General features: G+C 37.9%; 1 protein-coding gene across 3 annotated transcripts in view; it reads left to right on the top strand.

The window, feature by feature from the left end:
* The window catches only part of ZHX1 (zinc fingers and homeoboxes 1), a 24,354-nt gene extending 673 nt beyond the window's left edge, over window positions 1-23,681 (top strand). The window contains exons 2-5 of one of the 3 annotated variants that reach the window (XR_005796548.1): window positions 6,629-6,741; window positions 16,163-19,009; window positions 19,414-19,481; window positions 21,778-23,681. Coding sequence is in view for 1 of the 3 variants with exons in the window: in XM_040494357.1 (XP_040350291.1) it covers window positions 16,388-19,006 (2,619 nt within the window). In the remaining 2 variants the exon portion in view is untranslated. Of the gene's footprint in view, window positions 1-6,628; window positions 6,742-16,162; window positions 19,010-19,413; window positions 19,511-21,777 lie in introns of all 3 variants that reach the window. The other 2 variants (XR_005796547.1, XM_040494357.1) reach the window with 2 other exon arrangements.
* Window positions 23,682-24,821: the final 1,140 nt, after the last annotated feature.

The following is a 24,821-nucleotide window of genomic DNA, read 5'->3' as shown; positions in this document are numbered from 1 at the left end:
CCCCAGGGCTGAGACCCCGGGGGCTGAGCGCGCCGGCGGCGGCGGCGGCGGCGGCGGGGCGGACCCGGCGCGGGGCGTCCGAGGGGGAGGGACCCGGCCTGCTGGCCCCGGGGTATCGCCGCCGAGGGACAGACCCCCGAGGGTCCTTCGCGATTTCGGGGTGTCTGCGGCCGTGGAAGGAGCTGCGGGTGGGCTCTGTAGGGGAATATAGCAGCCCCGGTCCTTATGAGAGCACCGAACAACTTGGGACTGTTGAGGGGAGTGAAGACGGGGCTTCCTGGGGGAGGGGGGGTTGGGGGGGGAGAGGAGAGGGCGCCGCATGGACGGAGGACCCCAGCGATGTTAAGGGTCCTAGGGGAGGTCGGAAGGCCTGCCCTGCGGGGGGCCCGTGGCCTCGTGGGGACTGTCTCTCGGAGAGTAAGGAAAGATCGTCTTGCTGGAGCTGAGCTCATTGGCATTGGGGTTGGAGCCCCGGGAAACCTTTCCGGCGAGGTTGTACCCCACTTCGGAGAAGACTGGGCATCCATTTCGGGGTCAGGCCGTTCCCCCTCTTCGGGGCAAGACTCAGAATGGAGTCTTTAAGAACTGTATTCCGTTTTGAGGAAGACTGGGAGAAGTTAATTAAAGAGAATGGAGATGTTATCCGTCCCTTTCAGAAGGGAGACTGAGAGGCCGACCAGGGACTCCTCCGAGCCTTGGGGCCTAACGGGAACCATCTCCCAATCTTGGCGGGGAATGAAGTGCTGGGAAGGAGCTGTGAGGGGAACGGGAGCGGGGTCTAATGGCCGAGAAGACCTCTGGCGGGTGCCCTTTCCCTGTGGATTTACGCCAAAGTTCTAGGTACAGGGACTTGAAATTCTTTGTTTCGTGCATCTCCCTCCACCTCTCCCCTCCGTAGGTAGCAGTAAGAAAAGAGCAAAAGCCCAGAGGAGGAGAAGGTTCCGTTTGATATCCTTAGTTCAGGTTAGCGAAGGAACAAGCTCTGGCAAGGCTTCAGTGAAAGAGTCAGGGGAGGGGAAGTGGGAAGCGGGGAAAGGGGTGGATAGAGGAGGGATACAGGGCAGAGATGGGGCAGAGTGGGAATTCTGCGGCGCTTTTCTATCACACCCCGGAGCTGAAGAAACACATGAGGAGGAGCTGATCTTTTGCGGGGTGGGGGGGCTGGGGAGGGGGGTGGTAAAGAAAGGGTGATAGTTTGTAATGTGATTAGGTTGGGATTCCATGTAACTTGAAAGGAGAAAGCAGTTCTCTTGGAGGCCAAGAGGACAACAGAAAAGGGGGGGGGGGCGGAAATCAGAGGATTGGAAAATACAGGGTTCACAGTTAGGAAGAAGCAGCCTTCCCTCCAGGAATAGTGCCTGTTTGTGGGTTTGGAGTGTGTGTGTGTGTGTGTGTGTACGTGCCTACATAAGTGCACCTTTAGATTTGTTGGTATTGGTCATTGTTTCTTAGTCTTTGTCTGAAAGCTTCAACTGGTGTTATATGGTGTTATGTGAATTACCTTTGTTTCTGAAAAATTACCCCCAAAAAGTCATTTGTTCTTATGCCAACAGTGAGGATGAATGAACGTTGTTTCTCACAGGGATGTTGGCCTCAGTATATCCATAGATTTTTAAAAATTTTCTCAAGTAGCAATTCTGACTCTTGATTTCAAGCAAAAGAAATGTGGGCGCTGTCAAAGACAGTAACGCATAACAGGATGTAAAAGGGCCTTCATGAATGTTTTCCCCCTTAATCTGTCCCTCCTTGCTCTAAGCATTTTAGGGCAAAGCTGATTAATCTTGTGCAAAATGCAAAATAAAATGTAAAATCTTATGGTCTTTCAATATAGAATTGGTAGAATTTCACTTATCAATTAATCTTTGTAGAAGTACATCTTCAAATGCTCTATTTCATGATCGCGAATAAAATGAGAAAAAAAGAAAGTAAGACTTGGATAACTGATGACAGCTATGATTCATACAGGTTTTTTGAACCATTCTAGTATTTTTAAGAGTCTTAACGTCTGTCAGGGAAATGGCTTCTCAAACACATTTCAAGTATAAACCAGTTGGGAGCTGTGCATTTGGAGTATTATTATACATGTGAGCTGTTCTTCGGTGTCCCCAAAGTGCATGTAGCTCTAGTTTTGTATTCAGTTCTGAACAGATGAGGCTGGATGAACCAGAGTGGCACTGATGCCAGATGGTTTGAAAATATGCTAGGACTGAAAACATAAATGCGGTTGTGCTGGTGAGCACTCATTAGTAGTAGATGTCTCTCCTTTATAGTGAGCTTGTTATGTCCCTGGATTTGGAGGACTGTCCATTGATGATTTCACAATTATTTCACCTTCGATGATACTTACAGGGTTTTTTTTTTCCCCAATAAATGTGAATAAAGTTTTATGTTATTTATTGTTATTTTTTAACATTTATTTATTTTTGAGACAGAGACAGAGCATGAGCAGGGGAGGGTCAGAGAGAGAGGGAGACACAGAATCCGAAACAGGCTCCAGGCTCTGAGCTGTCAGCCCAAAGCCCGATGTGGGGCTCGAACTCACGGACCGCGAGATCATGACCTGAGCCGAAGTCGGACACCCAACCGACTGAGCCACCCAGGCGCCCCAAGTTTTATGTTATTTTATTAATGAACTTAATAGCATAGGTGAGGTGGCTCATTTTGCAGTTTCTCCCTTTTTTATTATATTTTACATTAAGACTGAAAGGTGATGTAATAATGTATTTGTTTTCTTCCTTATAATGTTAATTGGGCACAAAAATAGGTTATTTGGGACTTAGTTTGACGTAAATCATGGTTTTATATTTAAATGGAAGTACTCTTAAAATTACTAAAGTGATTACAAATGCAGCTGAGGAAATAACCTTTTTATATACATTGCATCATTGTGGATTTGGGCTCAAGAGACTCTACTTATTTGAATATTAGCCATGTTAAAACTTCAGTGCCTAAGCTAGGTTTTAATCTAATATCATATTCATTAATTCATGGAGGTGTTTGGAAATATCTATTGCATTGTTTATGGTAGTAGCTAGTAGCCAGTGTAGCACATTCACTTTTACATCTAAATTTTTTCTAACCTAAAATCCTTCTAAATCATCCTATGTAATCTCAGAAGCAGTTTAAATTACATTTAATTGAAGGGGGGAAAAAGGCCGTGTGCTGATAGCCTTTGAATAATAGCCGATGTTTCCATAATATTACTGATCTATTTTATCGTATCCTTGTTGCTCTGATATATTCGTGGTTGTGAGTGACCAAATTTACCTGACTGAGGCTGCTGATTTAGATTATTTATCAGGATATACATGTGAGTATACATTTTGGAGACCTGTATTTCATACAGATAATTTTTAAAGTAAATATTTATGTAAATTTTTAGGTAGTTGCCAGGTTTTGGTCTTAAAGGATGCTGAATTTTTGTAGCTTATATAATCAATATTCTATGATGCATTCAAGAGATACAAAAATATTACCTTTGATCTAAACAAATATGATGATGTACTTTAAAAAAGAAGTTTTATGAGCAGTTTAAGAATGACATTCAAGGCAGTCAGAATTTTTATGAAGGATGTTTGTTTTCAGTTTTTAGATTTTTAAAAAATAATATTTTCAAAATCTAAAACATCAAAACATTAAAGTAATAGACATAACATATTTATCATTTTAAGTAAAAGAACTTTGTCATTAAATTTGAGTGATTTCATATTTCCTATGGGATTTCTGACTCCCTTTTCTCCCTTTCTAAAGGCCTTTCTTTCTCTTTTTTGTTTGGTTCTTGTGAGGAATGAAAAGAGATGGCAAGATTTTGATATTTCTGAGTACTTCACTCATAATGATGTTTTTCTTCTATATTTAGTCTATTCCCTTTTACCTTCCAATATTGTCAAAAAGAATTGTGTTAAAACTTTACTGGGCGTGGACTGTCCTGGAGAATGAGGGCATGGTGAGGACAGAACAATTTCTCTTCATGAGAAATTCTACAGTTAGACGATTTATATCAGAGCTTTGTTAGTTCTGTGAAACACTTTTTAAAATGAGTCATATATTAATGATTGTCCTTGAAGCTAAGGTCAGAGAAAGTATGTGTATGTTGGAGTGGGGGGTATAAAATTATGATTGATTAATGTCTATCTGTTAAAGCCAACTTGTAGCATTGCTAAATATGCTCAAAGGTACGAAATGGAAATAAAATTGATTGATTGTTGCCTAAACTTTTAAAATATTTCATAATGTTTTGGGGCACCTGGGTGACTCAGTCAATTGAGTGTCCAACTCGATTTCAGCTCTGGTCAGAATCCCAGGGTCATGGGATCAAGCCCCAAGTTGAGCTCTACACTGAGCAGGGAGCCTCCTTGGGATTCTTTCTCTCTTTCTCTCTCTCCCCCTTCCTCCCTCCCTCCCTGTCTCTCTCTCTAAAATAAAAACAATAATAATAAACTATTTTATAATGTTTCAACATTTAGCATGGTTTGTGCAAAGACTTCCTCTGTTGTGTAACTTAAAATAAACACCTTAAATAAAAGTCAGAAAAATGTGAGTGCCTGGGTGGCTCTGTCATTAAGCATCTGACTTTGGCTCAGGTTCGTGAGTTTCAGTCCCACATCGGGCAACCTCAGGCAAGCTCAGGGGGAACTCGAGACCCGCTTCAGGTAAAACACAAGCCGTGCTTCAGGTGAGCCCTGCTCGTCTCTCTCTCTCTCTGCCCCTCGCTCACTTGCACCCTCTCTCTTCAAAAAAAAAATAAATAAATAAATGTCAAAAAAATGTAATTGTGGACTTACTGAGTGCCAAGAGATATTCCAAACACTTTACATATGTTATTTTATTTTTTAATTTTATTTTTTTAGGGTTTATTTATTTTTGAGAGAAAGAGAGGGACAGAGCGCAAGCAGGGAAGGGGCAGAGAGAGAGAGGGACGCACAGAATCTGAAGCAGGCTCCAAGCTCTGAGCTGTCAGCACCGAGCCCAGTGTGGGGCTCAAACTCACAGAGTGCAAGATCATGACCTGAGCCAAAGTCAGACGCTTAACTGACTGAGCCACCCAGGCACCCCTACATGTGTTATTTTAAATACATGTTCATAGAGACCCATTTTAAATGAGGGGCATTGGCATAGACAGGCTAAGTCACTTGTCTAAGGCCACCCAGCTAGTAAGTGACATAGCTGAGATTTGAACCCATGCAGTCTGGTTCCAAAGCCCAAGCTCTTCATCTTTGTTTGCAGTCCATCTTCTGCCAAAACAACTGATCTGTTTTCTTGTATAACGTAGACGGCTAAGATGACTTCTTTAGTTTTTGAAGTTCATTCTAATCTTAAAATTGTTAAAGTTACTTTGAGTTAGAGTGAAGTGTTCTAAAATAATCCCAGTACCAGGAACTGAAATAACATCAGGCAAGTATGCTTTTCATCCAGAAGTATGGCGGAGCTCATTTGTTGCTCCTCTAGTTGCCTTGTGCCTTCACGTGTCTCAGCAGCTCTTCTCAAGAGACTCTTACTCAGTAAAACGTCTTGTACTTACTGTGTGATTTAAGAATGAGTTCAAATAGGTTACCAATTTCCTATATTATTAATAATTCATTTTGGAAAATAACTTCCCCTCTTTGGCAGCTGTTTCCTATCTTCTCTTCTAGTCCACATCCTGTATATGGATGGCTCAGGAGTTTCCAAACAAGGAGATACCAGGAAATGAAACTGTAAAATCCCAGGCTGCAGATAACAGGATGTTCCCAGTGGGCCTACGAGGAAAATGCTCTTTTGCTTTTCATGAAAATAGTCTAACTATTCAGCCTAAGCTTTAACTTAACCTAGCAATATTTTACTCAACAACAAAAATGCTTCAACCCTTCAGAAGCACTATTTACTGTTATTTATTAAAAGAAGCAATTATAGCTTTTATTAAATTTTCCTTATTGGTTTAAGTGCTCCAAATAATACACCACAACATTTTTGGACACATATCTCAATTTCGGAAGATGATTTTCAGTTTGTTTGTACAGTCTGATGCTTCACAACACACTGATTGAAAGCCATTTGGTAGTAGCTTTCTTGCAAAAATGAAACACAGATCAGTCTATTACATACCACATGCTTTGGGGTAGAGTACCACTAACTTATTTAAGTTGTACTGGCTTGTTGCCAGCTTAATAATCCACCCCATTCCAGTTATTACATAGTAAACTAGGATTCAAGTATCAGTGGGTTTATTGTGTGAACATGTCAACATACACTTCCTCCCACCTCTTAGTTTAACTAAATTGTCTTTCATAACTTGTGTACTAATATTTTACAATTCCCAATTTCTTCACCTCAGTTTTTATATTATAGCCTGCATATATTCACATTTTGGAAATTTTTTATTGAAAATAGTATAATAGTGAAAATAGTATATGACTTGGTTGTTTTATATAATATAAATAGAATTTTTGAAAATGTTTTAAATTTTGTGTTTCTTACTAATATTGGGTTTGGCATTTAAATGATTCTTTTACAATTTCTGTGAGGAAATTAATTTTTTTCAGAATTATATTTATTTTTAAAAAGCCAACGCATAACCTTTAAAGTCCTAAGACTGAATTATATCTAGGATGATAAAGTGATATTATTATTATTATTTTTTTTTTTGTAGGAGATGGCAGATAGGTACTTCAGACCTGTTGGTAATGATGGCCTGAGCTAAACACCTAATTTGAAGGGACACTGTCCTTGTCAAAGAACAGAATGCTGAGGAAGCTATGGCAAGTATGTGTTTCATTGTTTGGGTATGATAAAACTCATATTCTGAATAATGCTCACTTTAGATTCCATGATACTATATTTGCCTAACGTTTTAAAAGCTTTTCTTAAAAAAGCAGCAGACTTAGTTAGTCTTTACACTTTGTTAAGAAATGTACTTCCAAGCTTTAAAAATAAAGGCATATCGGCTGCATTAATTTCAAAGAAAACAGCATCACACTTCATGATAAATCTAAGTGGTATATTAATAATTGATTTTTCGACTAATATTTGCTGAAATACACTGTACCTGGTGCTGTGGTAACAGTGGCAAACAAGTCAAATTAAGGTTGCGAGGGCAGAGACCTTTAGTGTAGGGAAATTGATTTAGAAATTTTACCTTTTTTTTTTTGCCTATATCCAGAAAAATGCTTCAAGACTTACAAGATCAGTTCCTGAAAATATACTTACGATATATAATCTATTAATAATAGTTAATTATAATATAAAAATTAGGATATTGATGATTAAATACTTGGTTTTAGGTGAAACATGCCAGTTTTTAAATATTTGAATATATTTGTATGTAATCACTTTTATATTTTATTTGCCTGACATAAATTGGCTTTTATAACAAGCATTAGATTACATACTATAGTGCTGAAATATTTACACATTATTCCAATTGTCATTTTAGATGATTTCAGAAAGTACTAGGAAAGATTCCATAACTATTAATGTGGTGGTTCAACTTTCATTTTCTAAAAATTGATAAGAGTCCTTAGAAGTTGACATTACCAATACTAATTACTGTTGTCTTTCAAAGTATTTTTTATAACTAAATGATTATAACCTGAGTGAAACAAGTAACATTTTATTTTATAAATGGGAAAGGTAACAGATAGATGAATGGTTTTTCATCCTCTCAGTGATAATCTCACTTGCAATCAAGAATAGCATTCTTATGTTACGTTGCCTGTGAAAGACTTGTTAACACACCTCCTTGAGAAAATTAGGGAAAAACTATTTGCAGCAAAAAATTACTTTGGGGTACTACTATAAACTTTAATAATAAATACAGGAGATTCCACCATAGTACTTACTTATATATCACTCTCAATATGTTATATACCTACCTAATGCCACAGAAGGTAGAAAACCAGGATTTTGGAGACTGTTTTTTGCATTTAATGTTTGTTTATTTTTGAGAATGAGAGAGAACACTCATGAGCAGGGGAGGGGTACAGAGAGAGGGAGACACAGAATCCAAAGCAGGCTCCAGGCTCTGAGCTGTCAACATAGAGCCCAATGTGGGGCTCAAACCCACAAACTGTGAGATCTTGACGTGAGCTGAAGTCGGACCCCCAACTGACTGAGCCACGTTCGTGACCCAGCAGAGACCTTTCAAAAAGACATTTCACTCCTCAAATATGGGGTCAGAGCTTGCAAAGAGAAATTTATCCAGCTTGAAATCTTCTTTTAATCTTTAGCATTTTTAAGGTTGGCTTTCTCAGGTGGAAAAAAGCAGAGAAGATGGAGTTTCTAAACCCTTAAGCCTTAGTTTAGCATTAGCAAAAGGATCTTCTGAAATTAGATGATCTTTGGCCAGTTTCTTAGATGCTTCCATTTTTATCACATTCACTCCTGTCTATATTCACCTTAATACTTGAATTTTGATTGTCTTGAGACCATATTGGCAATTTTCTTGAGATTCATCTCTTAGGTAATGATTCTAGGTTACCGTAATTCTCAAAAACATTTGCTGTGGGTACAAATTTGGGTTGTCAGATTTCTCATTTAATATTTTTTAGGAACTTGAGCATTGTTTCTAAATGCTTTTATATTTTCTCTTCAGGCCTCAAGTGCATAGAGGCCAAAATTGTTTTCCTTTTTTTAATTAAAAAAAGCATCCTCAGGGCACCTGGGTGGCTCAGTTGGTTAAGCATCCAGCTTCAGCTCAGGTCATGACCTCTCAGTCCGTGAGTTCGAGCCCTGTGTCAGGCTCTGCTAACAGCTCAGAGACTGGAGCCTGCTTCGTTCGGATTCTCTGTCTCCCTCTTTCTTTCTCCCTCCCCCATTCATGCTTTGTCTCTCTCAGTCTCTGAAAAATGAATAAATGTTTTAAGAAAAAAAGCATCCTTTTTTTTTTAACAAAGTGAATATTTGTTTTAATCCCATTACTCTTTTTTTTTTGTCTTTTCAAAGTTTTATTTAAATTCTAGTTAGTTATACTCTATTATTCTTTATTCCTATTATTATTTCAGGCATTCTGTGATTTGGGTGGATTTGTAACTTTTAGTTTGAATATAAACATGTAAAAATAAGTATTTTCAGCTGGCTAAACAGAACTGTGACTCAGAGAGTAAGAAGTGAAACTAAATAGAATACAGAGTTCTAAGAATTCTCAGTATAGGTATGAATACATATCCCAAAGGAGTCTCAGTTTATATTTTAGCTACCCTAAGAACAGTTTTTAGTTAGTACCAACTCAAAACTAACATAATCCCTAAAAATTATAAGTACTCATATTTGACTTAGAATTGGTATAAAAAATAGTTTTTATTCACATAAAATACCAGTATAACATGCTCTTGTGGCTAACTAGCCAAATAAATTATTATCTATTAATCATTTAATTTGAAGTACAAGACAGCCAAAAAAATAGAGGCATGGAAATTCAGTATAGTTCTGCTTAAGTATAAAAATTTTTAGGCTTTTTTGTAGCACTAAGCATAGAATTTAAAACAATCTACTATTTATAGTAGATTACATTGAGAACTTATTTTTTAATCTCTTTAAAAATGTAGAGCACCATTAAAGTACAGTTTTCTCCTGGAACGGAAAAATAATTATTCTAAGTTCAGATTTGCATTTGCTATTTTTACAAGAACCCTTTTCTCCTGAGTTTCACTGCAGGACTAATTCTGCGAATGAGTATGTCTCCCTTGTTTCATTCTTACGCAGTCCAAAATTTAGGCATGTACTAGTCATATGTAAAACTGATTTGTTACAACAGAATTATACATGTTGGTAAATGTTTGTTGAATATTCACTGCTATATTTTAATAAATAGGATGTTTTATATTTGAGTTGTTTTAATATTCTAGTGACTAAGGTAATGTTATTGGTAAGGATTTTACCATTGGAAGTAATCTATAAAATAAGTCAGATGTTCTTTATAACTCCTCTATAAATGAGTGTTAAAGGTCCCCTCCGCCCCCAGCAAATATTATTGAGGCCTTGATAGGCAATGTGTTAGGCCCTGGGGATATAGTGGAGAACTGTGTGGACGTTCTTCTTGACCATGTAGGAACTGCTGTTAGAACTGTCCTCAGTTTTTATACACTGATAAAATGAATTTTGCCTTCATTAAGTGCTTTCCTGTAAAGAAACATTGTCATAATTATTTTGATGAGTGAAGAATCATGAATTGTGTGAGAAGTATCCTACCCTCAGCAGAAGAGCCAGGATGCAGATAAAACCATGGAAATTGGCTTGGCCTAGATCCATATGCTGCAGACTCCGAGTGTTCTTGAGGGCTCTGAGAACTAGTTTGATTTCTCAGGCCAGGGAGAAGCGGCTCCCAAAAATGTCTGGGTGTTATACATACTCAGGGATTTCTGCTTCCCTGAAAAAAATCTTTATGTAGCCCATGTTTTTGCCATAGAAAGGGAACTTTGTTTCCAGCTGCAGACAAGGGACCACCAAAATATCCTAGCCTATTTGCAATTTTAAGGCCTTGAAATTAGTGTTTGTTGCATTTTCTAATAGAGCAATATTATAACAACATTAAAATTTGTGAATAGCACACATAAAAATTTCACCCATAATCTCATGTGAAAATTTCATTTCTTTATATTCTCATCTAGTTTTTGTCCATATACATACCTATTTTCCCATAGTTATTTTATAATTAATATGCAAATTTTGTTCTGATCTTTAAAAATTGTAACAGTAAATGGATAAATATTTTTTCATATTCCTTAATTGCTCTTGATTACCATTTTTAAGGGTAGTGTAACAGTTAATTGATCATGTTTGGTATTTTGTTGTTATTGGTTTTTTTTTTTTTTTTACCATTTTTCTACTGAAAAGTTAATTGAAAATAGCTTTCAAGTATAATTATATCTACAGTGCTGAACGCATTTAAAGCATAATTTTTTATTTTATTGGCAATCTTCATTTTGTGCTTAAATTGCAAAGCCACCTAGCTAGCTACTCAGTTGTGCAACTGAACTCTACTCTCCTTTACAGGTAAATAGTGCAAGTTTCCCCAAATTGATTTTGAGTTCTGTTGTTAGCTGACCTTCAAGTAGAGGAGGACTATCAGCTAATAGCAATTTCTGTATGACAGTTTTCCTGTCTCAGCCCTGTTGCACTTTAATGATAAAAGGAGATAAATTGGAACCACACCAAAGATATTTTCCTTCTGTCTTTTTACCCTTTCTGCTTCTTCATTCAATTTGTGTGCCTTGTCAGCTGATTATGTTACTTGAAAGAGAGAAAGGGAATAATACTAAATAAATGGTATTTCTTCATCTCCCAAAAGAATTTTTCAGAGACTGGAAAATAGCATTAATTAGGTACCTACTGTGTATCACAGTGTGTGAAGCATTTATTCAATCAGCCTCTGAGGTAGATGGCATCATTCTTATTTTCTCCAGGGTAGCCTTTTCTGCTGCTTTTCTAGAAGCCTCCTGCAATGTGCCCATAGAGTTTCTGATACTTCCTCTCTCATTGCATTGATCACAGTTATTTTAAGTAATTTTTACTGCCTGTTTTTCTTGCTCGACTGCTCGTATCTGACACGCCGGAGGCAGTCTGTCTTGATCGTCACTTTACTGTAGTGCCAACACAGGGCCTGGCTCATGGTTGACGTTCAGCAAATAGGTGTTGAGTGAATTTGTTGAATTGAAGAATCTTGGTTTTATGGGTGAGAAAACTGAGGTTGATACTGAGTAACTTTTCCAGTCACTGAACTACTGAGTGACAGAGGAGACTCCAGAACGTGGTTTTGTCTTATATCACAAAGCCTCTGTGAATTTATTCCTTTGGGCCTGGGTTTCTTCTGTCATAAAAGTGGGGCATTTGTACTGAGTACCCTGCTTCCCTGAAAATTATGACCTTATAATCAGTACCACGAGGATGCCTTTGTGCTTTGGTCTATTTTCGAGCTATATACATTATAGTAAAATTGAGCCATTGGACCAAATCTTGAGGATCTTTTGGGAATTTTCAGTCTCCCTTTAGAAATATGTTAAACAATATAGTGACTCTGGTTTTGTTAGGAAAATGTAAGCGAACAGTTTTCAGGAGTACAGTGGAAAGAGAGAGTATTTTTCAGGTCTGTGTAGTTGGGTATATAAGTAACCTGAGCTTGAGGCAGTCTTAAATGCCCAAGATGATCAGGTTTGAGTCTTTTGCATTACTGAAGACTTTATTTAAAAAATTTTTTTTAATGTTTTTTATTTATTTTTGAGACAGAGAGAGACAGAGCATGAGCAGGGGAGGGGCAGAGAGAGAGCGAGACACAGAATGTGAAGCAGGCTCCAGGCTCTGAGCTGTCAGCACAGAGCCCAACACGGGGCTCGAACTCACGAACCGCAAGATCATGACCTGAGCTGAAGTTGGACGCTCAACGGACTGAACCACCCAGGCGCCCCTATTTTAAATTTTTTTAAGGTTTATTTATTTTTGAGAGAGAGAGACAGAGTGCGAATGCAAGAGAGGCAGAGAGAGAGGGAAACACAGAATCCAAAGCAGGCTGCAGGCTCTGAGCTGTCAGCACAGGGCCCGACACGGGGCTCAAACTCAAGAACCACAAGGTCATGACCTGAGCTGAAGTCAGACGCTTAACCAACTGAGCCACCCAGGTGCCGCCTGAAGACTTTATTTCAAAAAGCTTCTCTTTTAAGTAGCTTGTTTAAGGTTACATTGCCAAGACCAATGCTTTCAAAGGACAAAGCACAACTGTGCATATACATCATTAGGTTGTAAAATAATGTATGAACATTTTGTAATTTTATGACTTTATCAAAAAATATGTAAGCTTTTAAAATTTGTTTATATCTGCTTAAATTCTTATGAATTTAAGAGTGAGCTATAAGGAAGAGAAATAAAAATAATAATTTGGCTAATTCCTATTTTTAAGCTAGATAAAATGAAAAGTAAGCGGTTTAACCTAAGACCTAGAGAGCCAGAATAATAAGGGGATCTTAGCTCCTCAAGTTTCCCTTCTGTATCTCCTATTAGTACTGGCTACTCTGTTTTAGCCCTGAGTGCCCAGGCCCTGCCTTCCACAGGGAAACAACCTGAAGGACACATTAAATTCACATTAGTTTTCAAATTTCACGGCTCAGCAGTGGTAAACTGAGAAGGATTTTTTAGTGACACCCATACATTGTCTTGAAAGTGTTTAAGGTTTTAAGGTACAGGCTTGCAAACACATCTCAGAACCCATCAGAGGTGCAAGTAGGGCTTACGGGATCCATGGGATGGGGTCAGGAAGTCGTTTAGCCTCTGCTTCTCCTGCCAGGCAGCTGTTTATTTGTCCGTTTTGCCCCAGGGCTTCTCCTAGAATTTTGTTTGAAGAAAGGGCTTCCCTGCTTACAACAAAAAGTTTGAAAACCATCACTAAGGAAAGGTAGTTCCAGAAAACAAAAAAACCAAAAACAAAAAAAACTCCACCTTTCCATCTTTGATTTGTAACTATTAGTATATACCCATTTAAATATAATCTGAGATTCTGGGAGAATAACAGTTACAAAATAGCTTACTCCCCTGCCTTTCAGCAGTTCTCCCTCACTGCCAAAAATGTGGGTTTTGCTCATTTATTACTCTTCCACTTACTGCAGGCTATTTGAGGAAATACCTCTTCCTAATGACAAAAAATAATCAAACAGCTATTCTAGCACTTGAACAAAATAGTTCAAATCCTACTGAATTGCATAGGAGAGATAGCATTAGTTTAGTTTATAACATTCAGTTAAGAAATAGTTTTAAATATCAGTGACTTCTTTATATTCCCTTAGAAATCAAAGGCATTTTCCAGAGTAAAAAAACGAACAACAACAAAAAGACACCTGTGAGAATAGGGATTCTTTGAGAATAGGATACTATTATTACTAAGCTGATGCTTTACTTAATTTATTTTTTAATTTTAGAGCAGGGGAGAGGGACAGAGAGAGAGAGAATCTTAAGCAGGCTCCACATCCAGTGCAGAGCCCCACACAGGGCTTGATCTCATGACTGTGATATCATGACCTGAGCTGAAATCAAAAGTCAGATGCTCAAGTGACTGAGCCACCCAGGCTCCCTGCTTTTTATTTTATAATATTGGAAGTCTGGGCACGAGGGGTATTTAGGCCAACTTTCCGTCTGTTGCTTGGATCCATCAAATAGATATGTAGTATGTACTTGAATAACCCCAGTGGAGAGGATCTTGCCACCTTCAAAGGCAGGGCATTCTCTCTTTGGACAGTTCTGTTTCCTAAAAAGTTTTCTTCTTTTACTGAGTCAGTATATCTCCTCAGACAGACCAGGTTTTGCTTTATAATCTTTGAAGTAAACTTTTTCTCCTCAGTTCAGCTAGGAAAAGGATTATACTAGTGAATGAAAATAGTTCTTGAGGTAGAGAGTAAATGAGACCGCTTAACTCATTTCCATTTTCATTTAGTTTAGACTTAAGCACACCACCTTTCATTGAGGTAGCATTAAAATTGTATTTTAGGGGCACCTGACTCAGTCAGTTAAGTGTCCTACTTCAGCTCAGGTCATGATCTCACAGTTCCTGAATTTGAGCCCTGCATCAGGCTCTGTGCTGTCAGCACAGAGCCCCTTTTGACTCCTCTGTCTCCCTCTCTCTTTGCTCCTCCTGTGCACTTTCTCTCTTTCTCTCTCTCTCTCTCTCTCTCTCTCAAAAATAAGAGAGAGATGTTTAACGTTTAATAAACATTAAAAAATTTTATTTTAGGGGCGCCTGGGTGGTTCAGTCGGTTGAACGTCCGAGTTCGGCTCAGGTCATGATCTCGCAGTCTGTGAGTTCGAGCCCTGCGTCGGGCTCTGTGCTGACAGCTCAGTGCCTGGAGCCTGCTTCAGATTCTGTGTCTCCCTGTCTCTCTGCCCCTCCCCTGCTCATGCTCTGTTTCTCTCTCTCTCTCTGTCAAAAATAAGTAAACATTAAAAAAAAATTAAAAAAAATTTTTTTAAACATTTGGGTACAAAATTATTAAAATGTATGTGTATGAGCATAATTCACTTTTTCTTGATGAGTCACGGTCATTCTTGTAAATTTCAGCTGCTATTCTCTGTGGTGATGTTCTCTGGGCATGTTGAGTTTCATAGGACTATTTTCCTATTTGTTCTAGTTCAAGTTAATAAACATTTTGTGAGTCCCTACTTCTAGGCTTCTTGTATGCAAAGGGGATGCAGAAATAAACGAGAAGTCAGCCAAGATAGTTAAGCTGGGAGAGCATTAGATTGAAGATATAAAGGTTCTTGGAAGAATGAGACACAAACTTCTAGTAAGGAGAGTAAGAGAGGTTGGAGGACAGATATGTAACACTCCTGTGCCACAACGCAGTAAGTGCTAGACCGAACGATAAACCGAGGAGGAGATGGGGCCAAGTTAAAGGGAGAAGGTGATCTAAAAGACAAGATCATCACACCACATTCACAAACAAGGGTCCTGGCCTAAGGAACAGCCTTCACTGTGTGTCCCTGGAACGGCAGTTGTGTCTACTGTGCCCAAAGCATAAGGAAATAGGAGTCAGGAGAGAGATGGAAGAAAATAGAGATGGAGGCCAAGTTGTGGTAAGAACTACATGTGGCTTAAGGAGGTTGGACTTCATTCTTTTGGCATTGGGGAAACTTTAAGTCAGGTGACTGATATGATCAGATATGTTTTATAAATTCTGGTAGCATTGTGAAGAATGATTAAGAATAATGTTTCTGAAACTATGATCATTCGTATCCATCTTTGCTGCTTTTGTCATGCTTGGCCATGCTACTGGAATGATAAAACAAACCAGTGGGAGGAAGAAAGCATAACTGATGGATTGAATTTCATATACACTTAATGCCAGAGTCTCTGAGTACCTGTGACTGCTTTTTATAGTTTTAAAGTTCCTCCTTAGTAACAGCTTATCATTTCGCATTGATAACAGTGTGCTTACCAAAGCAAGAGTCTTCTCCTACTTCCCTTTTATTATAGAGCTGGCTGAAAAATCCAAGCCACAAGCCTGGGGGCTGACCATTAGTATAGTACGTGACCTTCAGTGAATTGGCTTGGGATAATCCTCCTTAGAGGACTTTTTTCCTGGTTCTAGTCTTATTCTAGATCTTTATAACTGAGCTATCCAACAACTGCGTATAAGTGAAATATAACTGCAATTTGTTTAAAAGATCATAATCACGCATTTGAAACATTTTTAAATTTATTTTAATGTAGGTGATTGGAGTTGTGCTTCAAAAAGTTCAGCAGTCCAACAGTATTTTATCTGCCAACGATAAGCTCTTTACTTGATTGCACCATGAAAAAGCTGCTAATGAAACTTGTTGAACACAAAAATGGACTTGAAGAACCAAAAGCCATTGTTTTCAAATGAAGAATTCTGAACAGTTTTAAGCTTCAGTGCTTTTTAATCACCACTGAGGTTTTGCTCATAACATCAGAATGGCAAGCAGGCGAAAATCCACAACACCCTGCATGGTCCTTGCCAGTGAGCAAGATCCAGACCTTGAGTTGATATCAGATTTGGATGACGGTCCTCCTGTACTTACACCTGTAGACAACACCAGGGCAGAGAGTATCTCAAGTGATGAAGAAGTTCATGAATCTGTGGATTCTGACAATCAGCAAAATAAAAAAGTCGAAGGTGGCTATGAATGTAAATATTGTACTTTTCAAACCCCAGATCTAAATATGTTTACTTTTCATGTGGATTCAGAACATCCCAACGTAGTGCTAAACTCATCCTATGTTTGTGTCGAATGCAATTTTCTTACCAAAAGGTATGATGCACTTTCTGAGCATAATCTGAAATATCACCCAGGAGAGGAGAATTTTAAGTTGACTATGGTGAAACGAAATAACCAGACAATCTTTGAACAGACAATAAATGATCTGACCTTTGATGGGAGTTTTGTTAAGGAGGAGAACTCAGAGCAAGCTGAACCAACAGAAGTTTCTTCAGGAATATCTATCAGTAAAACTCCAATTATGAAAATGATGAAGAATAAAGTAGAGACCAAACGGATCACAGTTCACCACAACTCAGTGGAGGATGTTCCTGAAGACAAAGAGAATGAAATCAAACCAGATCGTGAAGAAACTGTGGAAAATCCAAGTTCTTCGGCTTCTGAATCTAACACAAGCACTTCTGTTGCGAACAGGATACATCCAGGTGCTGCCAGCGCCGTCGTGACGCCAGCAGCGGTTCTTCCTGGGTTAGCACAGGTGATAACCGCCGTCTCGGCTCAGCAGAATTCCAATCTGATTCCCAAAGTCTTAATCCCTGTTAATAGCATTCCTACCTACAATGCTGCATTGGATAACAACCCCCTTTTGCTTAACACCTACAACAAATTCCCTTACCCGACAATGTCAGAAATTACTGTTCTCTCTGCTCAAGCAAAATACACAGAGGAACAGATCAAGATATGGTTTTCAGCCCAACGCCTAAAACATGGTGTCAGCTGGACTCCTGAGGAAGTAGAGGAGGCGAGAAGGAAACAATTCAACGGAACAGTACACACTGTACCTCAGACCATAACTGTTATTCCCACACACATTTCCACAGGGAGTAACGGTTTACCATCCATTTTGCAGACATGCCAAATAGTTGGTCAGCCAGGTCTGGTCCTTACACAAGTGGCTGGAACAAACACCCTGCCGGTGACAGCACCTATAGCCTTGACAGTGGCAGGGGTTCCAAATCAAACAAATGTGCAGAAGAGTCAGGCACCTGCCGCGCAGCCCGTTGCAGAGACAAAGCCGGCGACGGCAGCCGCTCCCCCTCCTCAGCTTGTCAAACATGAAAGCGCAGTGGCCAACCCTGATTCGTTCGGCATTCGGGCAAAAAAGACGAAAGAGCAACTGGCAGAACTGAAAGTTAGCTACCTTAAAAATCAGTTTCCCCACGATTCAGAAATTATCAGACTTATGAAAATCACAGGCCTGACTAAAGGAGAGATTAAAAAATGGTTTAGCGACACAAGGTACAACCAGAGAAATTCAAAGAGTAACCAGTGCTTACATCTCAACAACGATTCCTCCACCACGATCGTTATAGACTCCAGCGACGAAACCGCGGAATCCCCAACCGTTGTCACGTCACAGCCCAAACAGTCCTGGAATCCTTTTCCCGACTTTACTCCCCAGAAGTTTAAAGAGAAGACGGCAGAGCAGCTTCGTGCTCTTCAGGCAAGTTTTCTCAACAGCTCCGCACTTACAGATGAAGAATTAAATAGGTTAAGAGCGCAAACCAAACTTACCAGAAGGGAGATTGATGCTTGGTTTACAGAGAAGAAGAAATCAAAAGCTTTAAAGGAAGAGAAAATGGAAATAGAGGAAAGTAATGCGGGTAGTTCCAAAGAAGAAGCTGGAGAAGCTTCTCCCAGAGACGAATCTGGTGCACCTAAGCCCGGGAGTACAGGCAAGGTGTGTAAGAAAACACCCGAGCAGTTGCACATGCTTAAAAGTGCATTTGTCCGAACGCAGTGGCCGTCGCCAGAGGAGTATGACAAGCTGGCTGAAGAAAGCGGGCTTGCGAGAACAGACATAGTTAGTTGGTTTGGGGACACCCGTTACGCTTGGAAAAACGGAAACTTAAAATGGTACTATTACTATCAAAGCGCCAATTCGAGTAGTGTCAATGGCCTGTCTTCCCTAAGGAAAAGGGGGAGAGGGAGGCCCAAAGGAAGGGGAAGAGGAAGACCGCGCGGGCGGCCGAGAGGGAGCAAGAGGATGAACAACTGGGACAGGGGGCCATCACTCATAAAATTTAAAACTGGAACTGCAATACTTAAGGATTATTACCTGAAGCACAAATTTCTTAACGAGCAAGACCTTGACGAACTTGTTAACAAATCACATATGGGCTACGAGCAGGTCAGAGAGTGGTTTGCAGAAAGACAGAGAAGATCAGAGTTAGGTTTAGAATTATTTGAGGAAAATGAGGAGGAAGATGAAGTCATCGATGATCAGGAAGAGGACGAAGAAGAAACCGATGATAGTGACACTTGGGAACCCCCACGACATGTGAAGCGGAAGCTTTCTAAATCAGATGACTGACATGTAAGTTTTTAATCTGAGCGTACATTCGTCAACCACATACCTTTAGAATAGTTGCCTCGTACCTGACAACGTTCATTTTTGATAGTTTTTTTTTTCTAAAATGGTTTTTATTTTAGCTAAGAAGATGACCAGGGGCCATGACTGTAGCCAAGAGATACATGATTATTATGTGTAGTCTGATTATTATGATTGTTAGGTTTATTATGTAGAGTTTAATGCTGCTTTAATTACTTACTTTTTACATGAAATGTTTTTTTACTTTATCTTAAGGGAAAGTTGCCCATTCTCAAAGAAGGGAGATGGGGCAGCGGGGAGGGGGGGGTGGATTCACAAATACTAAAGATAACTAAAATGTATTGCTTGCAACCCTCCTTCACTAAAGCTTCATTTTTTGCCTATTTAAGGAAAGAATTCAAAAACGAAAACTAAAAAGAAGGGGAAAAGTATACCGAAGGAAAGACTTACCACAGGGGTGAGGATTGCTCAGTTTTAGGAAACTAGGTGAAAATGGGTATCTTTTTTTATTCATTGTATTGCCCCCAAACTATTAGGTTTTTAACTATAGTTTAACATGCTTTATGTGTTAAAATTATTCAGTAATTTTTCTCTTGAAAGCCAAAGGTCTGTTTTAGGCTCTATGTAAATTCACATTTGCTTAGATGGCATCTGTTTTTGAAAACTGTGATATAAATTATTTCTGTCTCAGAGATCAAAAGGTAAATAACAGATTTGATATTAAATTAACTCAGTTGCCTAAAGTATCTTTTCACTCTTTGATATAAAACAAACCTGCTACCAGCAGAAACACTGTATTTGGTTAAAAATGTATCTCTTGTTATAAAAGCACAAGTAAATATGCTTTAAATCTGAAGATTTGGCATGTTCCTTAAATTTTAATTCATAGATTGAGTTAATTAAAATTCCACTGTAGTTGCAAATCAGATACCGGATTCAGAGTTAGGATTTCAATTCTTAATACTTCTGGAATTCAATAGCATAGTTCTGTTCTTTCCTACTCTCTGTGTTGGAGTATTCCAGGATCAAATTTACACTTTTTTTGGGAACAGTGCACTTGTCACAAAATGCTTGTGTATGTCTATTAGTAGTCCCAAACCATCTTATTATCAGAAGTCACTGTGCTGTTCTCACACAGTAAAGAAGGCAATAAGGCATAGACCCTCATTATCATATGAGCATATTTACTTACTTCCTTAGCTTTTTGCATCCCTACCCCATCCTCTGGTTTTATGCTCTGTTATTCTGCCAGCTATTTCCTTAATTCTTCCACGTCTTCCTCCCTGGCTTTATTTATTTGCCAAGCAATTATTTATAGAGAGCTTAATATGTACCAGGCACCTTTTTTACTGTTTAGCAGCCCTCTTCCAAGTTTTCTTTCTGTTAACACTTTTTTTTTTTTCAGGCAGAAAAACAGATGAAACTAAAAATGCACCTATTTTATATTATTTTTTTAACACACCTGTCTTAGAATAAAGCCTCGCTCCAGGTTGTAGAGCGTAATGTAAGTCACCAGCAGTTGAACAGTTTTTGCAGGTTTACTCTGTGTTGCAGCCCTCTGCTTCCTAATGTCAGAAATTTTCAGGACAGGCTTTCTTCTGACCCAGATGCATAAAATATTTTTAACAGGCATTTTTTATTGTTGCTAAACACAAGAATTCTCACTTGGCCAAGATGAAAGCAAGAAATGCGTTGCTGCAGTGAATTGTCATTGCGGCTGTAGTAACCTCAGCAGTGATTCTGTAGAGAGCGCCAATCTTCCAAAAATAATAGGAACTTTTTTGTACAGTTTGGTTTGACTTTAAGTTAGTGTAGATAATTCTCGTGTTCTATTGATACTCTAATGGATACTGTGGTCAGAAAATTCATACAAAGCCGCCGTTTTCAAAATATTATATATAATATACATGTACTTTCATGGTACATATTCAGGCATGCCTTTTAAAATATTAAGTCGAACATCATGAAACACATTAACTAACAAGTTATTGTTGGCTTAGCAAAATACTTTTTCCTCTTATAAAAGGATTCACCATGAGTTTCCTCTAAATAGCTATTTCTCCATTTAAGTATGGTTCAGTTTACCAAAAATAAGTAACCAAAACTTCCAAAATAGTTATTGCAGAAAGTGAGATACATTAATATGTTTTGCACAAGCCAGCCTTGTATATAAATAGAAAAAAAAATACAAGAGACTTTAGATTTCAGTCTTTTTACTACAAATACTGACAATGAGGAGCGCCTGGGTGGCTCAGTCACTTAAGCATCTGACTCTTGATTTCCACTCAGGTCATGATCTCACGGTTGTGAGTTTGAGCCCCATGTCAGGCTCTGTGCTGACCATGGAGCCTGCTTGGGATTCTTTCTCTCTCTCTCTCTCTCTCTCTCTCTCTCTCTGTCTCTCTCTGCCCCTCCCCTGCGTGTGCACGCTCTCTTTCTCTCTCAAAATATATGTTAATTAATTTTAAAAAAACAAATACTGAAAATGAAATATATACTTCCTACTAGTAATTTTTTAATAAATCATTACATATAGGTGAAAATGTCTATATGCAGAATATATACATAGGAATTGTTCCCAAAATCTAGTGCTTTATATAAGATGTATACAGCAAGTGATTTCTGTATTAATAAGCGAATACAGAGGATGTATTTTCATGGCTAATTTGTATAATTTTTGTTTCTAAAGTGGTAAACATTAAAATATTGTTTTCTTTAAAATTTTAGTTTTTTATTATGTTTTTCTTTTATAGCTGCCTAAAATATTGGATGAGAATCAATTCTTCAACGCAAGATGTCTGATTTACTGTGAATGGGCCCAAACTTTGATGACACTGAAAACGTTTTGGGGCATACACATTCTCAAAAGATAGGATCCAGTGCCCAAAAGAAATGGAACTTAATGTTGTGCCAAAGTTAAACTACTGCATTTGGCGGAAGTTCTGCAATGTAAATAGAACACTAATTAAAAAAAAAAAACTTGTAAAAATTCAAATTTTAATATAGTACATTTTTATTCTGATATGATGGAGACGTTCTGATTCTTAGACTTTCTGAGGGGGTTTAATGACCACTAGAGCTTGTCCTCATCTTTTGTCCAGGTTAATACTGTATGTCTAGTGAGATGGGCCTTACTGCCTATATTCTTTGATACGTGATTAAGCTTATAGCTTTGAGTGACCAAACATTTTACAGAGTAAAAATTATTAGAAACTGGGGGAAAAAAAGAACCTGATTTATTTCTATGTCTTATTTATCAGGCCTTGCACTAAGATTAAAATTTGTACGTGGGCTTATACCATTTTAATGTAAAACAGCCGATTGACACGCGTTGGAACCATTAAGATTTTGTGGTATCTTTGGCCCTTAATGATTGGATCTTTAATTGAACACATTCGTAGATACCACTCTTACTCTGTAATACTCTGTTCATTTTTTTCATTAGAAGCTGAATTTGCTTTGTAGTAAACTGAAGATAATCAGTATTGAAGAAGGAAAAGAAAATGGCATAAGAATTTGAATAGGGTGAAACTCTGAAATAAATATTTTACCAAAAATGTGAAGAAGTACCATGTAGTAAATATATACTTAGTGTTTTCTTACAATCATATAGAAATCAGAAATGTGTGTACAGGTATCAGATCAGAATTTTCAAGAATTATCTTTCAGTGAAATTCTACTGTAGGTAGCAATTTCAGTGAATAGAGAAAAAATTCTGAACTGATCATAATGAGTTAAAGGTTAGCTTTTCACTTATGAATTATGGGAGTGTTAACTGTTAACTCTTGCCATATCAGGAGACTGAAAGTTCATACTAACTTATAAACTTTGTAAAGACAGGTGCTGTTCATTCATGTTGAGATGGACCCTTTTTTTGTGACTATAGGATCATTTTTCAAACTGTGCTTTCTTCATAGAAAAATGTTCAGTTTAATTAGCTCTGCATTTTAAAACGTTTTTCTGAATGACCGGATGTAGTGGGCTTGGCCAGTTTCTTTTGTCTAATTTAATGAATAATATTAAGCTCTTGTTTTTACCTAAATGTTTGTCAGCTAATGAAATGTTATGAAAAAGCCTTGAATATGCATGCTGCTTTCATTTTTATAAACTTTTTATTTTTTAACTATAGCTTTATTAGTAATTCCAAAATGCTGCAATGTAGCTGATTTCTTCACTCAGACAGCTGGCTTCGTGGGTGGCTTTTTCATACTACTGTTAACTTTTTTAAGAAGAAGCAATGTAAAGACTGTAACAATTTAATGCACTAAACTGTTCTTTCTTTTACACATTTAAAAACTTCTTAAAGCACTCTGTATTATAATGATTAAATTGCTCCCTTTTTTAAACCATTGCTAACATGTCTGAGTTTTGTTTGACAATTTTACTATTTTCAGATTTGAAATGTCAAGTATTGGAAATGAAGCCTTTGGATATATATTATGCTTCCCTTGCACTATATTAACTTTGTATAACTGTAAATAACTAGTAGTAATCCCCCTCCCCCCTCCCCCCACCCCCGCCACCATCTTCTCTTATAAACTTGGCACTTCATTCTGCTCTGATGTTTGCTAGCTTTTAAATATATTTATTTGACAGAGCAAAACCCTCTTCTCCTGGTTAATTATGTCCTTGAATACAGAATAAAAGTTAGCAGTGATTTGTAGTTTTCAGTGATTTTTTTTTCCATTTTATTAACTGAGTTTTTTTAAAACTTGTGGTATACTATACATAACAAAATTTGCCACTATATCTGTTTTTAGGTATATGATTCAATGGCATTAATTACGTTCACAATGTTGGGCAATCATCACAACTATTTCTAAAACTTTTTAATTATCCCAAACAGAAACTCAGTAACTATTAAGCAATAACTCCACATCCCCCCTCCCCCAGCCCCTAGTAACCTTTGAACCTACTTTCTGCTTCTATGAAGTTGCCTGTTCTTGATATTTCAAATAAGTGAAATCATACAATACTTGTCTTTTTATATCTGACTTATTTCATGTATCAAAATGTTTTCAAAGTTCATTCGTGTTGCAGTATATATCAGAACTTTGTTCCTTTTTATGGCTGAATAATATATTTCAGTGTGTGTTGCAGGAGGGTAGGGGCAGTGTACCACAATTTTTTTTTTCTTCTAACAATACCTATAGCCCTCTGGTTTTGTTTTTTGTTTTATTTGAGTATAGTTGCCACACGATGTTACATTAGTTTACGATATACAATATAGTGATTCAACAACTGTCAATTACATTTTGTTTATTCTGTTGATGGGTAGACACTTGGGTTGTCTCTTCTACCTTTTGGCTAGAAAAATGCTATACTAAACATTGGCATATAAGTATCTGAGTCTCTTTTCAGTTCTTTCAGATGTATATCTAGGGGTGGAATTACTGGATCAAAAAGTAATTCTATGTTTAATTTTTTGAGGAACCATCACACTTTTCCACAGTGACAAACTGTTTTCCACAGTGCCTGTAACCATTTTACATTCCACCAGCAATGTACAAGGAACGGTTCCTGATTCTCCGTATCCTCACCAACACCTTTTATTTTCAGTTTTTTAAATTATTATTACTGTATTAGTAGGTACGAAGTGGTATCTTGTGGTTTTGATTTGCCTTTCTGTAATGACTAATGATGTTCAGCATCTTTTATCTGGTTACTGACCATTTTTATATTTTCTTTGGAGAAATGTGTATTGAAATCTTTCTCCAGGTTTGTAATTGGGTTGCCTCCTGTTGAGTTTTAGGAGTTCTTTGTATATTCTAGGTGTTACACCCTTACCAGAGATATG

This window comes from Herpailurus yagouaroundi, unplaced genomic scaffold (assembly GCF_014898765.1).
Source record: "Herpailurus yagouaroundi ecotype Mexico unplaced genomic scaffold, PumYag 186, whole genome shotgun sequence".
In the NCBI taxonomy this organism is placed as follows: domain Eukaryota; kingdom Metazoa; phylum Chordata; class Mammalia; order Carnivora; family Felidae; genus Herpailurus; species Herpailurus yagouaroundi.
The sequence above is the reverse complement of the archived record's forward strand: the minus strand, read 5'-3'. Positions and strand labels throughout refer to the sequence as shown.